The sequence below is a fragment of the Gorilla gorilla genome, chromosome 12 (assembly GCF_029281585.2).
Source record: "Gorilla gorilla gorilla isolate KB3781 chromosome 12, NHGRI_mGorGor1-v2.1_pri, whole genome shotgun sequence".
Classification (NCBI taxonomy): domain Eukaryota; kingdom Metazoa; phylum Chordata; class Mammalia; order Primates; family Hominidae; genus Gorilla; species Gorilla gorilla.
Window position 1 is genome coordinate 131,092,485 of NC_073236.2, and position 18,561 is coordinate 131,111,045.

The following is an 18,561-nucleotide window of genomic DNA, read 5'->3' on the forward strand; positions in this document are numbered from 1 at the left end:
AAAGGGCGATTAAATTATAGTCTTGATGGGCAGAGTGGTGAGGAATGGAAAGATAACTCCTATTTTTCCCTCTACATAAAAACCACATAGCAAGTCCAGAAGACAGACCCTTCAGTTGATATGAGTGATTCTGCTGGAGTGAAACCCTGGGGATGTGTTTGCCAAAAAGATTTAGGCTCCAGGAACCATGAGAAAAACTAAAGAATGTGGAAAGAGGGATATATTTGAAACAAAACTGAGGAGAAATAATTTTTGTTATACTTTACAACAGTTATATCTTTGTAAAATATGAGTTTTAGAGCTCATAAGTATGAAAGAAATAAACAGCATTTGGCATGAGCAAGGAAATATTTGTGATTAAAATAGATATAATTTACTAAATGTCACTATCATATGAATTTTTTTTTTTTTTTTTAGACAGAATCTCATTCTGTCACCCAGGCTGGAGTGCAGTGGTGCAATCTCAGCTCACTGCAAACTCCACCTCCTGGGTTCAACTGATTCTCTTGCCTCAGCCTCCCAGGTAGCTGGGATTACAGGCATGTGCCACCACGCCTGGCTAATTTTTGTATTTTTAGTAGAGATGGGGTTTTGCTATGTAGGCTGGTCTCGAACTCCTGACCTCAGGTGATCCGCCCGCCTCAGCCTCCCATAGTGCTGGGATTACAGGCGCAAGCCACCGCGCCTGGCCTAATGTCACCATCATTTGAGACAGGTGAATGCAGTACAGCAGAATTGCAAAGCAACTTGCCTTTTCCTCAGGACCGCTCCTGCGAATGCCTGGGCCTATAGACCTCTTGCCTCCCATCCCTGGAGGAATTCTGAGTAGGTTTCATCATTCTCATAATTTTTCTTGTCGCTTTTACATCATAAAATGTTATCTTGCCACTTTTAGTCATTACAAATTATCATTTTTAGTAATTAAATACCTGGCCCAGTATAATAGCAAAAATAGTGAACCCAAGGGTCTCCCCTCTCCAGTTCAGATCTGCAGTGGGGGAAGGGGCTAGGGTTTCTCATCGCCAGCCCGCCATCATCTGCCCCCTGCCACACCTGGCGTCTGACCCTCCTTTCCTCCTCCATCAAAATGTGGCTACAGCCGAGCCTGTTTCCAATAACTTCTTTCCAGGCTGTTATCTGGATTGCTTTCCAAAACATTCCTAAGAAAGAACAAGTTGCATGCTGCGTATCCTCAGGGATTTTTCTTTCCTGGGGAGAGGAGCAGGAGGTTCAGGTGGCACGGGCATTGTCTTATTTGTGTCTGGGACTGAACCTCCTGTGTCTTCTGAGATGGACATTTGCAGAGTTCTTCACTGAGAACCCCCAGGAAAGTTCAGCAGTGTTTGGACCACCCAAGCTGGAGAGCCTAGCACTCCCTCGCTCTCCTCCTGCCTTGCTCACTGTTGTGTTCCAAGTTCCTCAAAGAGACGTGTTTCAGTTGTGCAGGTTCACACACACCCAGTATGGCTCACACTCGGTGGGCAGAGCTCGGCCTGGGCATGAGCCTGGAACTGCTTAAAGCCAGTCTCCTGGGCTTGTTGTAGAGGGATGGAGTTACAGAAATTATGAGGGCAGAGGCACTAGGGGGCTTGGGGGGAGAGGTGGGGTAGAGAGGTGGGGTGGGGGTTAGAATGAGGGCGGCCCTTCTCAAAATGGAGCTTGATGGGGGAGGTGCAGGCTTCAGGAGCCCCATCTTCCTGGGTCATCATTTCACTAACCAGCACACTGCAGTGAGCCCTTTCGGTGACCCCTTTCAGTGACCAACCTCTGATAGAGAACCCACACTTCCTGTGTCCACAAACCCACCAAGAAAAGCTGTCAAATGCCTTGCTGACTATTCGCGTAGTTCCTTATGTTTGGAGCACAGCTTCCCATTCTGGGGCTACAGATCCCTGCGAGAACACAAACTGCAACTCCCGTGTTGCTTTCACAATCGGTGATGACTAGAAGGACACCTGCTGTCCTCTGTGGGTCCTCCAAACATTGCTTGACCTTAAAAAAGAATGTTGGTATTTGAAATCACTGATTGGGACACAATGGAACTGAAACCAAGTCTGACAGGGTGTTTCAATAGAATCAGCTGGAGAGATCTTTTAAAATCCACATTCCTAGGCCTTGCTGCCAATAAGTGTCAATCTTGATTTTTAAGAAGGTGATTTTAAAAAGATGATTGCAGTGTGCATAGGTCGGGAACCATTGAAAAGCACCACCGATGTGTCAACCCGGCAACTCAGGCGAAAGCCAGCAAGGAGCATGGATGGCTTCATCAGAAGTTGCCAGTGAGGAGCATGGACGGCTTCATCAGAAGTTGACGTGACGCTTGTAAGCCAAAAATAAAATCCTAAGGCCTCCCAACCGTCTGCATGGACCCCTCTTCTCTGCCAAGGGCATTCCAGAGTTAACCCTAACATCTAGTTCAGGCCATGATGGAAGAGGGAGTCAGGCCTCTTTATATCCCTCCAGCATTGACATCAATGCAGACATAAAGTCTGATAAGAAACATTGACAGTCTATTCTCTCTGAAGCCTGATACTTGGCGGCTTCACCTGCATAATAAAACCTTGGACTTAAAAAGTAGAGTCTTAAAAAGTACTAAGTAAACCCCTTTCTACTGATAATAACTCTTTCAACCAATTGTCAATCAGAGAAATTTTAAATCTACCTATGACCTGGAAGCACCCCCTCCCTTCCAGCTGTCCTGCCCTTCCAGATGGAACCAATGTAAATCTTACATGTATGGATTGATGTGTTATGCGTCCCTAACATGTTTAAAAGCAAGCTGTACCCTGATCCCCCTGGGCACATGTCCTTAGGACTGCCTGAGAGTATGTCACAGGTGCTCCTTAGCATTGGCAAAATAAACTTTCTTAATTGACTGAGACTGTCTCAGATATTTTGGGTTCATACCCTCATGAAACAAGGAGAGAATACCCCCACACATACAATGAAGCCCTAAATGGTGTGATTTCTTTGGTAATGGCTTCGCTAAGGGCAGCCACCCTTGTAAACAGGGCGGGGTGGAGGAGGGGCTGTTGGAGGTATGGTGGGATATAAGGATGAAGTCGACCTTAGAGTGGGGGAGAGAACAAGGACAGAGATTAAATGTGCCTTCTTTAACACAGCCTTTCTGAGTCCTGACACTGTCCCAGGCACTGTGCAGTACGAAGATAAGCACGGAGAATGAAATGGCCAACTCTGTGGGGGTCCACTAGGAAGGTTCACAAAAGAGGCGACCCCCTCAGCTGTATCTTAAATAGAATTTGCCCATCACAGTCGGTTGGATGAGGCTAGGAAGAATGTCCAGGTTGGGGAACATCACTTTGGAAAAGAATGGAGATGAGAAGGAGTTCCAGGTTCCAGGAACTGTCAATATTTGCCAGCCTTGGGGTGGGAGTAGCAGCGTGGGAGGGGGCAGGAGACAGAGCAGGGCCAGCGTCTGAAGAGCCTCGAGTGTTAAGTACCATTTGGGAATTTGTTCTGGGGAAACAGAAGGCCACTGAAGAGTTTAATGAAAGAAGTGGCATTAGCTGGCAAGCTTGTGGAGAAATGGTTAGCGGGGCCACTGGGTTAGCTGGGAGAGTTGCTGGGGGTATTCGGATAGTCCTGGTTGGGAGCTCTGAGGCCTTTAAACAGATCACTGGGATGAAAGTGGCTACAGTCAGGTGATGGGCTGATTAACTGACCATTTAATCAGGGGGAAGATGACTTCCAACTTCCGGTTTTGGTGGTTAGGGTTGGAGCCAGGGCTCTGAAACTAGTGACACAGGAGGAAGGGTGGGTGGGAGGGGTATGGGTGAGTTCAGTGGGGACAGAACTCTGCAACCCCAACAATTCATGGGAGGTGGAATCTGAGAAGGAGCTGCCAGAAGAATGGGATAGAAGCCCAGGAGAAGAAATATTTCCAGGAGGGGGCCGGGCGCGGTGGCTCACGCCTGTAATCCCAGCACTTTGGGAGGCTGAGGCTGGCGGATCATGAGGTCAGGAGATCGAGACCATCCTGGCTAACACGGTGAAACCCCGTCTCTACTAAATATACAAAAAATTAACCGGCCGCGGTGGCGGGCACCTGTAGTCCCAGCTACTCGGGAGGCTGAGGCAGGAGAATGGCGTGAATCCGGGAGGTAGAGCTTGCAGTGAGTCGAGATTGCGCCACTGCACTCCAGCCTGGGCAACAGAACGAGACTCCGTCTCCAAAAAAAAAAGAAATATTTCCAGGAGGGAGTCCTAAACTGTGCTACCAAGAGAGGGAGGGAAGAGGATGAGGGAGGACAGAAGGAGGACTAGGGGAAGTGGTGGGAGGATTGGAGAGGCTTGGGTGGCTGGAGGAAGACGGGAGGACAGATGGAGGGATGGGAGGAAGAGGGGGGTGGGGAGATTTGGGGGAGGATGTGGGGGCAGAGGGTGGAGGAAGCAGTGAGTGGATAAGAGGAGGATGGAGGGGATTGAGGGAAACAGCTGGAGGCTATGGAAAGATGGGGTTGGGGGGTGGTGGGAAGGGTAGGGGATGCTGGGGGAGGCAGCCTTCTATTTCCATAGGACAAATTTGATACTCTTCCAATCCCTTCAGTGGCCTTCTGTTTCCCTAGAACAAATTCCCAAATGGTACTTAACACTCAAGGCCCTTCAGAGGCTGACCCCTGCTCCGTCTACTGCCCCCTCCCATGCTGCCACCCCAGACCCAAGGCTGGCGAATATTGACAGTTCCTGGAACTTTGGGCCACCCTCCTTCTCATCTCTATTCTTTTCCAAAGTGTTGTTCCCCGACGTGGACATTCTTCCTAGCCCCATCCAACTGATGTGATGGACAAACTATACTTCAGATACAGCTGGAGGTGGGGGCGGGGGGGTCCCTTCTTTTGTGAACCTTCCTAGTGGATCCCAAGCAGAGTTGGTAACTCCATCCTCTGTGCTTACCTCCTTACTGCACAGTGCCTAGGACATGGTCAGGACTCAGAAAGGCTGTGCTAAATAACGCACATTTAACCTGTTTCCTTGTCTTCTCCCCTACTCTAAGGTTGGCTTCATCCTTATTATCCTACTGATATGGTTTGGCTCTGTGACCCCACCCAAATCTCATCTCGAATTGTATTCCCCATAATCCCCACGTGTCAAGGGAGGGACTTGGTCGGGGGTGATTGGATCACGTCAGCGGTTTCCCCCGTGCTGTTCTCGTGATAGTGAGTGAATTCTCACAAGATCTGTTGGATGTAAAAGGGGCTTTTGACCCTTTTGCTCGGCACCTCTCTTCCTGCAGCCATGTGATGAAGGACGTGTTTGCTTCCCTTTCCGCCATGATTTTAAGTTTCCTGAGGCTTCCCCAGCCATGCAGAACTGTGAGTCAATTAAACCTCTTTTCTTTATAAATTACCCTGTCTCAGGTGGTTCTTTATAGCAGTGTGAAAACGGGCTAATACACCTACCATACTTCTAACCCCCAACTCCTGACCCACCCTGCCCTGTTTACAAGAGTGGCTGGCCTTAGCAAGCCATTATCGAAGAAATCACACCATTTAGGACTCCACTGTACGCGTTGGGGTATTTGCTCCTTGTTTCATGAGGGGCACACCAACTTCCGTTTTTGTTTGTTTGTTTGTTTGTTTGGAGACAGGATCTTGCCCTGTTGCCCTGGCTGAAGTGCAGTGGTGTGATCTCAGCTCACTGCAGCCTCGAACTCCTGGGCTCAAGTGATCCTCTCACCTCTGTGTCCTAAGTGGCTGGGACTATAGGTGTGCAACACCACGCCTGGCTAAGTTTTGTATTTTTGTATTATTATTATTTTTTTGTAGAGAAGAGGTCTCTCCATGTTGCCCAGGCTGGTTTCAAACTCCTGAGCTCAAGTGATCCTCCGTCTCGGCCTCCCAAAATGCTGGGATTACAGGTGTGAGCCATTGTCCCCACCCCGCACCAACTTCTGATGAAGTCAGGCTCCTTATTGCTTTTTCCCGAGTTGCCAGGTTGACACATTGGTGGGTGCTTTTCGATGGTTCGCAACCTACGCACGTCGTAATCATCCTTGGACCTTTTCAAAAATCAAGATTGACGCTTGTTGGCAGCAAGGCCTAGGAATGTGGAGGCTGAAGGAGGTGAGGGGAGGTGCTGGGAGACCTGGAAGGCCGGGAGTGTGAACTACAGGCCCCGCGAAAGGCAGAGGTCTCGCTCCTGGATCCGGAAGAAGGCTGCTGAGCGGGCTTTCATTTCTTATGTATGTGCAGTGTCTTCTGAAGATATAATTGATGTTTATTTCTCTGAATAAGCTTGATTATAATGGCAAATAGGGATAATAAATTAACTGTAATAAGAGTGACATTGACACTGAAAAACCTTGCCTGTGGCGCTTGTCCTGGGTGTCCCCGCCCCGCGGCCCCTCCAGCCCCGCCTGCTCTACGCCCCTCCCCTCCACGCCCAGGGGGCGTGGCAACCAGGAGTCCCGCCCCTACCCAGGGCACGTGATCTGTCAGTTCGCGGAGAGGGAAGAATATGGCCGCCGGGTGTGGTGAGGGCGACGCGCTTGCAGTCGCCGTCTCTTGCTTCCCCGTCCTCTGACATCGCCTGCAGCCGAGCGGGCCCGTTCCGCCGGAGCTGAGGACCAGGTTGGGAGACCGTCAGTGTGGAGGCCGGTCCGCGAGGCTTTGCCGCGGGATTGGGGAGCAGTCGGGGGCGAGGCCGGGCTCGGGGAGTCGGGCGGGGAGGTGGGACAGCCGAGGAGTGCGCGGAAGGGGCGAGCTCGGACCGGGGGTCCCGGGGAGGGCATGGCGCGGGCCCCGGACGCTCGGGCCCCGGCTTTCGGGGCGAGTCCGCGTTTCCTGGAGCGCCGGGAAGGTCTCCGACCTTGGAGTCTCAGGTGGTCTGTCTCCTGAGGGGCCCCTCGGGTGGGTTGGGGTGAAGAGTGTTGGTAAAACCGTTTTTTTTCTTTTGCCAAGCAGCCTCTGGCACATCCACCACCTTGAGAGCCCTCTTAGCTGGTACCGCTAGTCGTTCTAGGTTCCTCCTCCTAGGCTTCCATGGGCCGGGAGGTGTTGTTTTCTCCCTTGCTTTTATCGTGGGCTCCATTGCTCCATTGTCCTGTGCAGGCTTTTAAACGCCTGGCAAAATAGTGCAAGCCATTGATTTCCACGCCTCCAAGATTTATTTATAGGGAAATAATTTCTTCATCACTTTGTAATGTTGGAATTTTTATTCTTTCAAGTTGACAGGTTTAAACCGATGAAAAATTTTTTTATGAATAACTATGCAGCCATCTCTGCTCCCTATGGGCGCTTGTTAAAAATGTAGATTTCTTAGCGTTTTAAAGATTCCCATTCCTTCGGCCTGAGATGTGGCTCGGGAATCACCCCTTCAGGTTCGTTCCTGTCCACATTTTGACAACACTGAGGACCAGACATCTACACCTTTTTAAACCACCGTGGGGTATTGAGTGCAGAGCCCAGGTTGGGAAATGCCGTGGCCAGGTGTGTTCTTTGTTCTCTTCTAGCTTTACTAGCATGGACTACTTTCATCAGAATCATTTTGGGGTGCTTGTTAAAATGTCAGTTTCTGGGCACCACCCCAGATCTAGGGAATGGGATTCTCCCGGGGAGGAGCTCAAGGGATATGCGTATTTGACAAGCTTCCCAAATAATTTTGGTGCACACAAGTTTGAGAATCCTTGTTCTACATCCTTTGTGTGAATAATTTCCAGATCATTCACACACAGTGTGAACGGTATCTTTTTCCAAGTATTGGGTGGGTTTCTCCAACCTAGTTCTTTTGGGACACTTCAAATTCAGCCTGGCCAAAGCCCCGTTCACCCAGCTGGGGTGGTAGGAGGAAGGAGGCATAACTTAAGTAGAGAAAAGTCTGCTCTTTCTCCTGCTTTTTTTTTTTTTTTTTTTTTTGGTTAAGGGCAGCTCCATTCTTCAGTCACCTATGCTGGGCATCTGGTCATCTTCCACCTGTTTTCTTTTCCAACCAGTCACATGGTTTTATCTTTATATCCAGAATATCTCTTCTGGATATTTTGGTAGTTCAGAAAGTTCAAATATCAGGGATTTTATATTTTTCAAGTTAATATCTCTCATTTCTTCTCTATTCCCACTGCCTCTCTCGTGTACTGTCTGGTGATTCCTTGACTGGTATCTAGGGCCCTGATTCTTTGTATTTTTCCAGTCTGGGTCACATACACTGCCAGATTAATTTTTATAGGATCATGTATGAATGTGCCATCCCCTTCTTCCTGCTTTTGCTCAAGAATGGTCAATTTCTCCATTTTATGTGCTACTGTATTTGTCAGGGCTGTTTAGAAGACAATAGAAACTTAAATCTTTTACTTCAAGGAAAAGGAGATAATAGGATTGAATGAGAGTCAGAAAGAAGTCAGGATCCCAGGTACCTCCATTTTCTACATCTCCCTGGGGCAACTTTTTTTTTTTTTTTTTTTTTTTTTGAGACAGGGTCTGGCTCTGTTGCCCAGGCTGGAGTGCAGGTGGTGTGATCTTGGCTCACTGCAGCCCTGACCTCCTCTTAGGGGCCACATTTGTTCTTACTTAGGAGGAGTCTCTTCTGTTCATATCTGTTGTATTCTCTCTTTGCTGTTTGGCTGTCTCAGAACTGTATCATTTTATGTGTGACCCATATTGATTGGCCCAGTCTCTGGTTTCTAATTCCCAGTTCTAGAGAGAGAAGTCTGATTGGCCCAGCTTATCTTTTTCAACAGTTTCATGCCACAGATCATATGCCCATCCCTGGGTATGGCTGATGCTAGAGAACAAGGCTGTTAAGGGTAGCAGGGGCTGTGGGTGGGCACAGTCCTTCAGAAGAGGTATCTTTAGCATACCTATGCAGTTATTCAATTTGACGGTTATCTATTAAGTTTCTACCTGTTCTAGATCTGTAATAGGTTCTGGGGATGTAAGAATGAAGGAGAGAGACAGCCCTTAATAAATTAGTTCAAGGCTGGGCATGCAGACTCACACCTGTAATCTCAGTGCTTTGGGAGGCTAAGGCAGGAGGATCACTTCAGGCTAGGAGTTCAAGAGCAGCCTCGGCAATATAGCAAGACCTGTCTCTACAAAAATTAAAAATGTAAACAATGATCTGGGTGTGTTGGCATGCACCTGTAGTCCCAGCTATTCAGGGAGGGTGAGGCAGGAGGATCGCTTGAGTCCAGGAGTTTGAGTCTGCAGTGAGCTATGAATGTGCCACTGCACTCCCTCCTGGGCAATAGAGCCAGACCCTGTCTCAATAAAAATAAATAACTAAATACATACATACATACATACATACATACATATACATACATAAGTTAGTTTATAGGTGACCCGCGAGGGGGGTTTTGAAGGGTGTGTTTTGGCTTGTTAAGAATGTTAAAGTTGGGTCAGGCATTCCAGGTGGTTGGATCAGCTTGGGCATGTCCATTCATTCTACCGATACTGGGTTCTGTGGTGTACCAGGCACTTCTCTTAAGTGCTGGAGATTCAGCAGTAAACAAAACAGATAGTCTTTATTCTCATTGAGCTACATTTGTTTGGCTAGGGGAAGCAGACCAAAAACAAAGTATGTGGTATGTGGAGTGATGCTAGGTGTTGTAAAGAAGACCTTTAAAGTAGGGCTGTGGAAGGGGGATATAGTAGAGGGGAGAGGGCTGTTTTATACACGTATAAATGGTATACACCGTTTATACACGGTGGTCAGAGAAGCTCTGATCAGGTGACGTATGTACAGAAAGTCACTGTGGCCTGAGCAGAGTCAAGGAGAAGGAGCAGCAAGAGTTGAGCTTAGGGAGGTGGAGAAGGGGTGGAATAGATCAAGCAAGGCCTTGGCCCTGGTAGGGATCTGGGATTTTGAGTGAGAGGACAACCATTGGGGTGTTTTGAGCACAGAATGGTTGTAAGAAGACACGATTCAGGAGGACCACTTAGGCCTCTGTGTGGAGGGGGCAAGCGCTGCCACCCAGGCCCAGGAATGTCAGCACCAGGGTAGGCTCTGGGGACTTCACAGGGGTGATTGTTGCTGGAGACTTAAGTGGGAGGAGGAGAAGAGGGGCTGGAGATAGAGAACCATGGGAGGGGCCACACTCAGGAACTTATTGTGTCATTATCTGGAGGATAAGAAATAAGTAAGCCTTGGGCAGCATGGCCACTATTGTTGCTTTCATGCACTGTGTCTGTAACCAGAGAAAAGTTATAGGGTGCGTCTATTAACCGATTGGCCTTTTGGTGAAAGCATTTTGAATACATTTAGAGATTTTGCCTATTAAATTGGCAAGTTCTAAAAATGGACTTACTACAACATAAATTTTTTGTTCTGACATTGCTGTTGGCTACATCTGCCATTTTCAAAACGGGTGGCAAGACATTAATTTTTTTGCTAATTGTGCAAAAGAATGTATAGCCTTATATTCCCGTTAGACAGAAAGTGCTGTGGACATTAGATTCAACTGATGTCCATTTATTCAAGAAATATAGTGTCTTGTATGGGCCAGCTATTAAGCTAAGTGTTGGGTATTTGGTATAGAACAAAAGAAAATAATTCATTCCTTTTAAAAGCTTATATCCTAGTGGGAGAGACAGCTATTAATCAGGTAAATATGTTGCATTCCAGCAGGTGTAGCTAAAAAAAAAAAAACAAATTTAAAAAAACATAAATATGTAAATTACAAGTTTAGTAAAGTGTTATGAAGGAATAAAAAAGATTCCATAATAGAGAACAATCCAGGTTATGAGAATCAACCAAGAAAGGGTGGTTAAGAAATGATCATATTCTGTTATTATGTAAAACAGCTAATATTTATTGGCTTCATATGGGTTAGGTATTATTTTAATCCCATTGCATGTAATTGTGCAGTTATTTGAAGATGGGGAAACTCAGACACTGAGGTGAACAAACTAGCCCAGGGGACAGGGAGTGATAAAGAGAGGCTGGTTAATAAGTACAGACATACAGTTAGGTAGAAGGAGTAAGCTCTAGTGTTCAGCAGCATGGTACTACGCTTAACAGTTTATTGTGTATTTTATTTTTTATTGTATATTTTAAAGTAGCTAGAAGATAAGATTTGAGATGTTCCCAGCACCAAGAAATGATAAAAGTTTGAGGTGATGGATATCCTAAATTCTCTGATTTGATCGTCACACATCCTATGCATGTAATCCAAATATTACACATACCCCATAAACATGTACAATTATTATGTATTAGTTAAAAAAATTAAAGAAAAAAAGAGAAACTAGCCGGGGATGATATAATGGTCAGTAGTAAAGTCAGGAGTCAAACCAAGGTAGTCTGGCTCTAGGGTCCATACTTTTGACCACTAGACAGCTTCGTTTTAAGCCGAAAGGGCTTTTGGAAGTGAACGTTGAACTGAAATGTGAAAGATGAGAAGCTGTAGTTTTCCTCCTGTGATGAAACATTTTTTTTTCTATTGAAAATGAACGTAGACTTAATATATCAAGTAAAACAATATAGCACAAAGACACGTGAAGGCAAAGCTAATCATCTCCTCCTTTTAGTCCTACATGGTAAGATAACAAATTTTACAGCCAGGTTTGTGTCGTTCCACACTTTTCTTTTTGTTCATGTGTACACACTGCATAGATACATATATGGGGGTCTTATTTATTTTATCAAATAGAATTATACTACACACGTGCTCTTAAACATGACAGTGTGTCATTGGTTTTACTATTGTGTGTATCAACAGATGTGGATTTAATGTTCTAATTTTATTTTGTAATTTCTAGGCACTTACATATGTGCTTACAAACATCTTATGACATTTAATAATCAATTATTCAGTGAAATTCATTAAACACTGTCAGTGCCCTCTAGTCAAAGACTGCCAGGAACATACCTCTAGTTGAACAAAGTTGGTCTTATTAACTCCCTGCAATGAAGGAGAATGCCTGTCCTAGGGAACGTTGGGGGTCTCTGTAAGAGGTTGTTAGAAAGGACTTAGAAGATTCGAGATGATGTTAGGTGATTCGGGGAAGAGTTCAAGGAAGCAAAGCTTTGCTCAGTCTTGGGTGCTTCAGGAATAAGGAGGAGTGGGAATTCTGCAATTGGATATTTAAAATCTTAAAGAAAAGGCAAGAGGTATAGAGTAAGGCTAAAGCTGTAATTGATAAAGAAGCAGCAGTCCTTCATATTAGCCACGATAGAAAGATGTTTGGGCATTTTGTGGTTTGGGTGATGTTCATGTTTTTGTCTATGTTCAGATATGATTCCAGAGTAGTCTTATTTTTGTCTTCATATCCTGGTGACAGAGTGACCTTGTTTGATGTTGGCATTCTTTGAAATTGTTGCATTTATGTTAGAACACCAAGTCTGGCTGTGTGTGCCGGGTCAGTTCCCGACAGTCAGGGGCTGCTTTTCTCTCTCACCTCCTGTTGTGTAGGCATTGTGCTAGATATAAAGCAGATCCTGCTGCAAGAACTTCTAGTCTAAGGGAGATGTGGAGAGAGTAAGTAAAATGGAGAGGAGAGTTGAGTGTGATGTGAGCAGTCTACAACTAGATGTATACACAGGTGTGGAGGAGCCCAGGGCCTGGCCCAGCTTGGGGTAAGCAGCCAGTCAATGAAGGCTTCCAGAAGATCTGTTAGAGCCATGTTCTTAAGGATGGGTAGGAGCTGTCCAGGCATATGTACGTGGAGAATGGACTTTCTAAGCAGAGGGGGCATTAAGTGCAAAGGTCTGGAAAGAACAAAGTGTGGGGCAGTGAAGGAGCTGCAAGTAGATCAGTCTGGCTGGAGCTGGAGGTGTAGATGTGACTGTGTAGAGGGTGGGAGGGATGGGGCTGAGGAGGGGAGAAAGATGAGGCTGGAATGGTAAGATGGGGCCAGATTGTCAAGGATCTGCATGCTCTCATCATAATCAAGAATTGAACTTACTGAGTTTTCACTCTGCTCAGTGGAGAGCAAAGCTTTCCGTAGGAATTGTGTATTTGCATCTTTACAATGGCTTTAAAAGCCTTAGAAGGCGTAAGTTCCTTGAATAACTTGTAAGTAGTAAAGCTGTCATCTGTCCTCCCAACCTTGGTTTTAGGAGAGATGTATTGTAGGTCACTCTTGCTTCACTGTGGCAAATCGATTGCAGGCGGCAGGCCTGGAGAGAGGAGGCAAAATTTGCTAACCTGTCACATTGATCTGGGTGAGAGATGGTGTAGTAGATGTTTTTAGGATTGATGCCTAGATCACAACTGTTTACTCTTTTCTGGAAACAGTGCCAATATGGTGTGACCTTGTAACCCCCTCCCAACTTTGTGTCTCTAGTTGCTTGGTTCTGGGTGTGCAACAGATCCAGCCTGGGCAGTCAGAGCCCTTTTCTGGGACTATTGGATCTGGGAACAAAGAATAGCCTGCTTTCTCTGGTGTTAGAGACTATCTGATTTAGGCCAGGTGCGGTGGCTCACGCCTGTAATCCCAACACTTTGGGAGGCAGAGGTAGGTGCATCACTTGAGCCCAGGAGTTTGAGACCAGCCTGGGCAACATGGTGAAACCTCATTTCTACAAAAAATAGAAAAATTAGCTGGGCATGGTGGTGTGCACCTGTAGTCCCAACTACTCAGGAGGCTGAGGTGGGAGGATCGCTTGAACCCTAGAGGACAAGGCTGCAGTGAGCCATGATCGTGCTACTGCACTCCAGTCTGAGTGACAGAGTGAGACCCTGTCTCAAAAAATAAATAAATGATCTGATTTGAGGCTGGATGGCTGTGGGAAGCCATATTTCCCTTTGTGTAGAAGTAGTTGGTCTAGAATGAAAGTAGATTAAGCCAGTAGAGAAAGAGAATCCTCCTGGCATTTGAGGTCCAGTGGCACCCACTCTTCCTGTAGTGTGGTTATGGGAAATAAACCAGTATCCTTCAAATACATTTTTCTGTTTTGCTTAAGCTAGTTTAAATTAGTCTCTTGCAACCTTAGGGGTCTTGATTAGTATAGATGGTGAAGGTCTAAACTAAGGCACTGAGTGTGGGGTTGGGTGATCTCACACTTCAGGGGGTAAACTGGATGAAAAATGGTAGCTGTGTGACTCAGAGGGAGATGGATGCCTTGGTAGAGTAGAGATGAGAATGGTGTTCTACATGGAAGGAGCACATTGCGCATAGGCGGGAGTGTGGAGCAGCACTGGGGGAGTGTGGTGAATTTGAGTTCTTCTGCTTGGCTGGGCTGTGGGGTGAGCTGGGGCTGGTATAGAGGGAGAGCCAGATCCTGCAAACCTCACTGAGGCCTTAGGCTTGATCCTAGAAGGAGTGGGAATAAATGAAGGTAGGTGTTGGTGATGACTGCTAATACAAACCCTCACTGCTTTCTAATGATAGAAGCATCACATTCCAGAACATGTAGGAGATAAAGGTTTTAAAGAAAATAAAAATTATGCTGATGCCCATCACCACTTGTTCTTTTTTTATTTCCAGTATTTAAAAATGTATATATTTAAAATAGCTGAGATGCTGTATATATAGCTCTTAATCTTTTACCTCACTTCTTCTATCATGAGCATTTTTCTGTAACACATTTTTTGAGACATTTTGATGACTGTATATTATCCTACTTTGTGAATTTTTATAATTTATATAATATCCATTTCTAAGATTTTTGTTCTTAAGGATAAAATTGTTTTACGTAAAATCTTAAAATTTTGTTCATGTTTCTCATGTTTTTAGAATAATTCCTAGAAGTGCAACTATGGGATCAAATAACATCATTTTTTAAAATAATAGTTTTTCAACCCAAGAGTATAAATTCAAGTTGTTCTGAATATATACTCCCTAAAAGTAAGGTATACTGATTTATACTTTACATATAATAACATTCACCCTTTTTAATGGACAGTTCTGAATGAATTTTGACAAACGAATGATTGTGTAGCTGCCACCACAGTCAAGATATAGAACAGCCATTAACTCGCCAAATTCTCTTGTACTCTTTTGTAGCCATCTCATTCCCCTGCCTTAGACCCTGGCAGCCCCGATCTGTTTTCTGCCCCTGCAGTTTTCCTTTTCCAGAATGCTATATAAGTAGAATCATATAGTGCTATAGTTTCTGCCCTCTGGCCTCCAGAGATAGATTTCCTTCCTGTGTCAAAACATATTCACTCCATCCCAAGGCCTCCCCAAAAGTCTCAGTTCATTTCAGCATCAACCCAAAGTCCACAGTCTCATTTAAATCTCATCATCTAAATCAGGTATGAGGGGGGTCTGGGTGTAGTCCATCCAGAGGCATGATTCCTTTCCACCTGGGAAACACAAGAATCAAGTTATCTGCTCCAACATAGAGTTAGGGAATGGGCATGGGATATCAGTTATAAACAGTCCTGTTCAAGGGTGGAGGAAAAGGAAGGCAAAGAGGATTCACCAGTCCCAAATAATTTCATTTTCATAACAGCCAAAGTTTTCAATTTTGACGAACTCTGGTTTATCAGTTTTCTTTTTTTATGCACCATGCTTTTAGTGTTATATCAAATCTTTCTTAATCTAAGGTCACTGAGGTCTTCTATATTTTCTTCTAGAAGTTTTGTACTTTCAGACATTATATTTAGGTCAATTTTGAGTTAGCACCTGTATGTGGTACAAAGTATGGATTGAGGTTTGTTTATTTATTTGCATTTGGATGTCCAGTTGAATATAATAAAATTTCTACTCTTTTGGAACTTAGAGTATAGTTATGGTAGACAGACAATAAGTGAACAATATGTCATTTTTTGGATGGTGGCAAGTGGTGTGGAGAGCAGTGAAAGCAGGACAAAGGGTTGAGAGTGCAGGGTGACAGTGAAGCCTGTGTGGGGTCGGTACCCTAATATCCCACATCCGGTGAGACTTTGTAACCAGGTGACCTGACGGGGTCGGGGGTGAGCCATGTGCATGTCCTGTGGAAGAGAATTTTAGGCAGACAGAAAAGTAGAACAGAGGCCTGGCGAGGTGGGACAGTGCTCAGTGTGGCCAGGCAGCCAGGAGGGTGAGAGGGGGTGGTAGGAGCTACAGTCACAGGTGTCACACAGGTGAGAGGCTTGCCACTGAAGAGTTATCTTGGCCAAGGTAAAAACATTTGATTTTACTTTGAGCACCCCGAGAAGCCCTTAGAGGGCTTTGAATAAAAGAGGCCATGCTCTGACTTAGTACTACTCACATTGTGGTTCTTCCTGAGTGTTGTCAGCGTCACAGGGAGCTGGATAAAGATGCAGAGTCAGGGGCCCCACTCAGACCTGCTGAGTCAGAATCTCTGACGGTGGGGCCCAGGAACCTGCTTTAAAAGCTCTTCAGGTGATTCTGATATATGTTAAAGTTTTAAAAAAAGTAATGTAATTTTAATTGACAAATTATATATATTTATGGGGTACAATGTGATGTTTTGATACATGTATCCATTGTGGAATGATCAGATCAGGCTAATTAACATATTCATCACCTCCCATACTTAATTATTTATTTGCAGTGAGACCATTTAAAATCCACTCTTCCAGGTAAAGTGGAGGCAGGGAGGCCAGTTAGGAAGCGATGACAGTGATGCAGGTGAGTCACGGTGGCTCGTCCAGGGTGGCAGTGATGGAAGTGGTGAGTAGTAGTCAGATGTGAAATGTATTTTACAGGTAGAGCCAAAAGGATTTGCTAATAGATTGAGTGTAGGGTGTAAGAGGAAGAGGTAAGTCATGAACAATTTCAATGCTTTTGGCCTTGGAAGAATGGACCTGGAGCTGCCGTTTACTGGGATGGTGACAGCAGGAGGAGCAGGGGAGCATTTTGGAGTGGCGATGAGGAGGGTTTGGGGATGGATGTGGAGTTTGGTGTTTGGATAAGTTAAGATGGAGGTGAGTGTGAACCTAAGAGACATCACGGCAGCTTTTTGACACCTGAGCTATGGAAGCCGTGGGAAGTTGTATCTTCACTTCTGCCACTGGAGGTGTCCTTGCATGAGGTTAATGTTAAGAAGGATATTGTATTTAATAGTAACTTAATTTTTTCTAATTATAAATTATGTGTATTTTGTCTAATTTAACAGGTATTCAAATAAAGTTAATTGCAGCTTTCTGTGAAAATGTCAGTTTTGATATCACAGAGCGTAATAAATTATGTAGAGGAAGAAAACATTCCTGCTCTGAAAGCTCTTCTTGAAAAATGCAAAGATGTAGATGAGAGAAATGAGGTAAGACCAAGTTTGCAAAATTACATTCTTTCACAAATATTTGTTGACTGCCTGCTATGTATAGGATAGAAGTGTGTAAGAAATAGGTAGTTCTAACCCTTAGTAATACTGCACTGTACTTATGATAGAATGTCTTATAGTTAAAAGTACTTCAAATTCCATGTTTTTGGAGTACATTTTAACTTATATAAATGACTATTGAATTTAGATTTATTGATTTTTTTTCCCCTGATGGAATAATTAATATTCAGGAAGCTTGATTACTGAAATCAAGTACTTCTGTGAAACTTTAGAGATCATCTGGACCTGATCTTGATTAACCAGACAAAATCAGGGATTGTTGAAATACTTTCTTTTTTTTTTTATTTTTATTTTTTGAGATGGAGTTTCACTCTTGTTGCCCAGGCTGGAGTGCAACGACACGATCTCAGCTCACCACAACCTCCGCCTCCCAGGTTCAAGCGATTCTCCTGCCTCAGCCTCCCTAGTAGCTGGGATTATAGGCATGTGCCACCACGCTCGGCTAATTTTGTAGTTTTAGTAGAGACAGGGTTTCTCCATGTTGGCCAGGCTGGTCTTGAACTCCCGACCTCAGGTGATCTGCCCGCCTCGGCCTCCCAAAGTGCTGGGATTACAATCGTGAGCCACCCCACCCGGCCTGAAATACTTTCTTTAATGAGCCCCAACTATCTTCCTCCATTGTTTGTCCCACACACTTTGGGATTATTAAAAACCCTACATCTTTATTAGGGAGTTAAATAGGTTATGTATTATATTTAGTAACACACTAATAAACATTAACTCAAATGAGATATTTTTTTCTCCATGTTATGAGTTAAAAAATGTGGATCTTAGTTCATTATGAAAAGCCAAACTATTATTTTATATTATTTTATTTTTTTTGAGATGGAGTCTCACTCTGTCACCCAGGCTGGTGTACGTTGGCGGGATCTTGGCTCCCTGCAAGCTCCGCCTCCCGGGTTCACGCCATTCTCCTGCCTCAGCCTCCCGAGTAGTTGGGACTACAGGCGCCCGCCACCATGCCCAGCTAATTTTTTTTTTTTTGTATTTTTAGTAGAGATGGGGTTTCACCGTGTTAGCCAGGATGGTCTCCTGACCTCATGATCCACCCACCTAGGCCTCCCAGAGTGCTGGGATTACAGGTGTGAGCCATCGCGTCCGGCAAGCCAAGCTATTATTATTTGGCAGGACATTTTAGGTGCTAATACAGTTTTGTATAAATATTGTAAGTATCAGGGTATGTGTTTGTTTTACAAAACTTAAGGAAAACAACTCTGTCACTTAGAACTGTGTGTGTTTTCAAGAGTATAATATTTCTTGCCAGTAGATAAGATGAATAAGGAGTGGTTTTTTATTTTACACTATATGTGTATGTGTATGTATATATACTTATGTGTTTGTATATATTTGCTTACATATATATCTTGTGCA

The 18,561-nt window shown here is 44.8% G+C and overlaps 1 protein-coding gene across 12 annotated transcripts in view; it reads left to right on the plus strand.

Annotated features, from left to right (window-relative positions):
* Positions 1-6,423: 6,423 nt before the first annotated feature.
* The window catches only part of KIDINS220 (kinase D interacting substrate 220), a 116,406-nt gene continuing 104,268 nt past the window's right edge, over positions 6,424-18,561 (plus strand). For 9 of the 12 annotated variants that reach the window (XM_055377456.2, XM_055377457.2, XM_031007916.3 and 6 more), the window contains exons 1-2: positions 6,446-6,590; positions 16,966-17,109. In XM_055377456.2, the coding sequence (XP_055233431.2) occupies positions 17,002-17,109 (108 nt within the window). In that variant the 5' untranslated portion in view covers positions 6,446-6,590; positions 16,966-17,001. Of the gene's footprint in view, positions 6,591-16,965; positions 17,110-18,561 lie in introns of all 12 variants that reach the window. The other 3 variants (XM_031007907.3, XM_031007910.3, XM_055377454.2) reach the window with 2 other exon arrangements.